Source organism: Chiloscyllium plagiosum, chromosome 24, assembly GCF_004010195.1.
Source record: "Chiloscyllium plagiosum isolate BGI_BamShark_2017 chromosome 24, ASM401019v2, whole genome shotgun sequence".
NCBI lineage: Eukaryota > Metazoa > Chordata > Chondrichthyes > Orectolobiformes > Hemiscylliidae > Chiloscyllium > Chiloscyllium plagiosum.
Genome location: NC_057733.1, coordinates 5434820 through 5439017, shown reverse-complemented (window position 1 = coordinate 5439017; position 4198 = coordinate 5434820). Strand labels below are relative to the sequence as shown.

General features: G+C 45.7%; 1 protein-coding gene across 1 annotated transcript in view; it reads right to left on the bottom strand.

The window, feature by feature from the left end:
• Positions 1 to 618: 618 nt before the first annotated feature.
• LOC122562000 (E3 ubiquitin/ISG15 ligase TRIM25-like) overlaps positions 619 to 4198 on the bottom strand; it is a 19816-nt gene continuing 16236 nt past the window's right edge. The window contains exons 6-7 of the mRNA XM_043714368.1: positions 3814 to 3889; positions 619 to 1353 (exon numbers count right to left, since the gene is read on the bottom strand). Coding sequence (XP_043570303.1) covers positions 1332 to 1353; positions 3814 to 3889 — 98 coding nt within the window. The 3' untranslated portion in view covers positions 619 to 1331. The remainder of the gene's footprint in view (positions 1354 to 3813; positions 3890 to 4198) is intronic.

The following is a 4198-nucleotide window of genomic DNA, read 5'->3' as shown; positions in this document are numbered from 1 at the left end:
GTTTTCTCCCACAGTCTAAAGATGTGCAGGTTAGATGTAATGGCCATGGGATATTCAGGGTTACACAGGCCTGGGTGGTATGCACTTTGGAGGGTTGGTGTGGGTTTCAATGGGCCAAGCGGCCTTCTTTTGCACTGTAGGGATTCTATCACTCTAATGCAAGACTCATAATGGGAAGATCTATTAAGTATTGAAGTACTCTCGACCACAGCTCAAGGATCATTCCTTAATGTGAGGTTGATCAGACTGGGAACCAGCTCCTCCTAGCTGCATAGCAACCTTTTCTTAAGGTGAATGTCTGTTTTTATTGGCTGTTACCAGGTTTGGTGCGGTACCAACCATGGTGAAATAGCCAAGCAGCATTTGATGTCCAGGCATGCGTGCGTGCACACACACTCAACATACACTACACACAGAAGAAAGTGAGGTCTGCAGCTACTGGAGATCAGAGCTGAAAATGTGTTGCTGGAGAAGCGCAGCAGGTCAGGCAGCATCCAGGGAACAGGAGAATCGACGTTTTGGGCATAAGCCCTTCTTCAGGAATGATTCCTGGAGAAGGGCTTATGCCCGAAACGTCGATTCTCCTGTTCCCTGGATGCTGCCTGACTTGCTGCGCTTCTCCAGCAACACATTTTCAGCTCATACACTACACACACACACACACACACACCTACACTACACACAAAATGACCATTTTTGAGTTGAGCTGATGCCTTCAGAACACATGCACAAGGACACAGCTGAGAAACAATTGCAACTCTAAGAAATTCCAATCTGCCTCTTGCTACCTGAGCTTGCAAGTACTTAGAAATGAGTCTGACCCAGACAGACAAAATGAACAGCACGGTGAGTTTTAAAGACAGCTCCAGATTCACAGTGCACATCACGCTGTAAATTGACAAGGTGCCACTTGGATAAACCCCAGTCCCGTTATATACCTAACATGGTAATTTAGATTCCATCTAAGTCTGCCAGATGGGCAGTAAAGCACACAACAACTCACTCACCCGACCACTGGGAGGAAAGTGGTGGGTGGGATTGATGACCGAACACCAGGACATGTTCTCAACTCCCACCCAAAACTTTCCTCCTCAAAGAATGGATACTCTTGTAGCCTTTCTAGTTTACACAGTTGTAAGTCCCAGGTCAGCACAGGCAACCTGGAGGCTTGTGAAAAGGCAATCCCTGCAGTAAAATGGTGACAGCTGTTTAAACTGGTGAGCAACTCTCCAACTTCAGCAGCTGCTCTTGTCTGTGCCATGGCTCTGGTTAGTTTTATTCTCTCTGTGCCCAACTGGACCAAGTGGGAGTTTTCATTTAATTCCTTTGGATCAATAATCAGCTTCGAGGCATCTAAAAGACAGAAATATGATGGCATTTTAGTGGAGCCTTGTTTTTATTATTATTGTTAGAAATTACTTCAATATTTCTGAAAAAAAACTTTATCACAAAATTATGCCACTTTTATGGGAAAAATAACATTAGTACTGTATAAGAGGAGAGTGGTGATTGGTTGGAAAGTGATTGATAGAGACATTGCCATGGAGTAGGCTGATGATGATTGACAGTTAATTGTCAGGGTTTGTATAAATTTTAAACCCAGCAAGTTGACTGTGTTTGGTCAAGACATTGCCCTGAGAAATTGACCAGTCACCTGTCAGTAGCTATGGGCATCCGTATGGGGCCCAGTTACGCCGGTCTCTTTGTTAGCTACGTAGAACAGTCCATCTTCCATAATTCCACATCCATCAAAGTTTCACCTGCACTTTCACAAATGTCATTTATTGTATCTGTTGCTCCTGATGTGGTCTCCTCTACATTGGGGAGACTGGACGCTTCCTTGCAGAGTGCTTTAGGGAACATCTCCGGGACACCCGCACCAATCAACCACACCGCCCTGTGGCCTAACATTTTAACTCCCCCTCCCACTCTGCCGAGGACATGCAGGTCCTGGGCCTCCTCCACCACCGCTCCCTCACCACCCGACGCCTGGAGGAAGAACGCCTCATCTTCTGCCTCGGAATACTAACCCCAGGGCATCAATGTGGATTTCACCAGTTTCCTCATTTCCTCTCCCCCCACCTCACCCCAGCTCCAGCCTTCCAGCTTAGCACCGCCATCATGACCTGTCCTATCTTCCTTTCCACCTATCCACTCCACCCTCCTCCCTGACCTATCACCTCCATCCCCACCCCCATTCACCTATTGTACTCTATGCTACTTTCTCCCCACCCCCACCCCCTCTCATTTATCTCTCCACTCTGCAGACACTCTGCCTCTATTCCTGATGAAGGACTTTTGCCTGAAACGTCGATTTTCCTGCTCTTCGGATACTGCCTGACCTGCTGTGCTTTTCCAGCATCACTCTAATCTAGACACCTGTCAATTTCTGTCAGGTCACCTAATTTGTTGGATCGCAACAGGCACATCCTAAAGTGTCCTGAGTTTGCCAAGAATTTAACAGACAACAATTGAGGATGGTCAGCCAGACACAATATGGCACACCTGTGTCTGCTGAAAGTTGCATACATAATATTATACAGGGCGCTGTTCACACAGTAAGAATATGCACACACATGGACTCCCCGAAATGCTGCAAAAAAAACAAACTGGGAGAGACAGTTGTCCAAAAATGATGAGGAACATACTCTGTAAAGAGATGTCATTAAAGTCAGGAGTAATCCTTAGAAAACTTGAGGCAATTGAATTTTCTGTCTGACTTGCACAATAAGTGCAGCTCAGTTGATGGTATGGTTCAGTGCAAATTCGATACAAAGGATAGTCAGTGCCTCTCAGTCATCTTTCTGCCTTCCTGCCACCTGTTCTGCTTCAATCGCTCCTTATCATCTTCTTTGCTATTGTTTTTCTTGTTTTCTTCCATTTTCCTTAGAGGGGGGTTTTGGACCATGTCCCATGATGTACATAATGGACTGTGTAAGAGTGTGTGTGTTGTAACACAGCATTTTGCAAGGAAACTGGCTTAGATTTTCTGCTTCTGATGTGAGAGGCATTCACATCTCGATTGTTCCTCGCTCCTATCAACTACCTCACACTCTTGAGCTCCCCCTCCCCTTCTCACCATCCACTGCCTTCGCCATATTGTCCTTTTCACACTATCCCTGACCCCCATATATTCCTCCCTCCTGATCCTCTCTTTTCTCCCCTCTCCTTTATCACTCCCTCCCTACTCTTTTAAGCGAGGGGTAAACAGAGTGGTCAAGTCCCTTGCACACTGACCCATCAGATAATCCTGGGACAGAGACGGCACCTGGTTATATCCAGAATAAAGCTCACTCTATTCTTTTTAAGCAGAACAGTAAAGTTTCCATGACTCGTTAGAACTTAAAGGTCCCTCGAATGCTTTGAACTCAAAACAAATTTCCTTCAATTCTTTTGAAATAAAGATGACATACCCTCTACTCTGCCCCATCAAACATTCCTGAGATAACAACAATTGCTCCCACCTTATTCTATCCCTACAACTGGTCAAAAGTTTCCTTTCCCATCCCTCAAAACCATAATTCCCCACCTACTATCTCCATCACACTAGGAAACCATTGAAGATAAAAGGCAACAGGTTGGTCAAGGACAGGTGACAGGGTGTGAGCTCCATTGGTCAAGGCCTTGAGGAGATGGGAACAAAACAACCAGAAACCCATGATACCTCGCACCAGAGAGAACACAGCTGGAGAAATAATAAACCCAAAGCTTCACCAATGACACATTATCGAAAAGAGAATTATTCAATCGCATTTTTTATAAATTGCCTGAAAGCAATGTGTAGAAAGAAATAAACAGAAATGATAAAGTTACCTGCAGTGCCTCTTGGAGGAACCAGCCCGGGAGATGTTCCGTGGAGGACTAACGGCACCATCCAATGATGCTGGAACTGAAAGGTAAATTTAAACAGCAGTGAGATTGTCAGTATAACTGGCTTTAGGGGGCAATATCTAGCTATCACATAACCATACCGCAGCCTGGGAGATCTTTGTGACAACAGCAAGTGTGCGCTGGCACACTGGAGAGACTCTACATGGACAGGGGTACCTTTAATGAAACAGGCAGAACCTCCCCGAACATTGCTGGCGTTCCCATGAGATCCTGATCACTACAAAGTCGAGGGCCTATTCCATAACATAATGACAGAAACATCGTGGGTGGCACGGTGGCACAGTGGTTAGCACTGCTGCCTCACAGC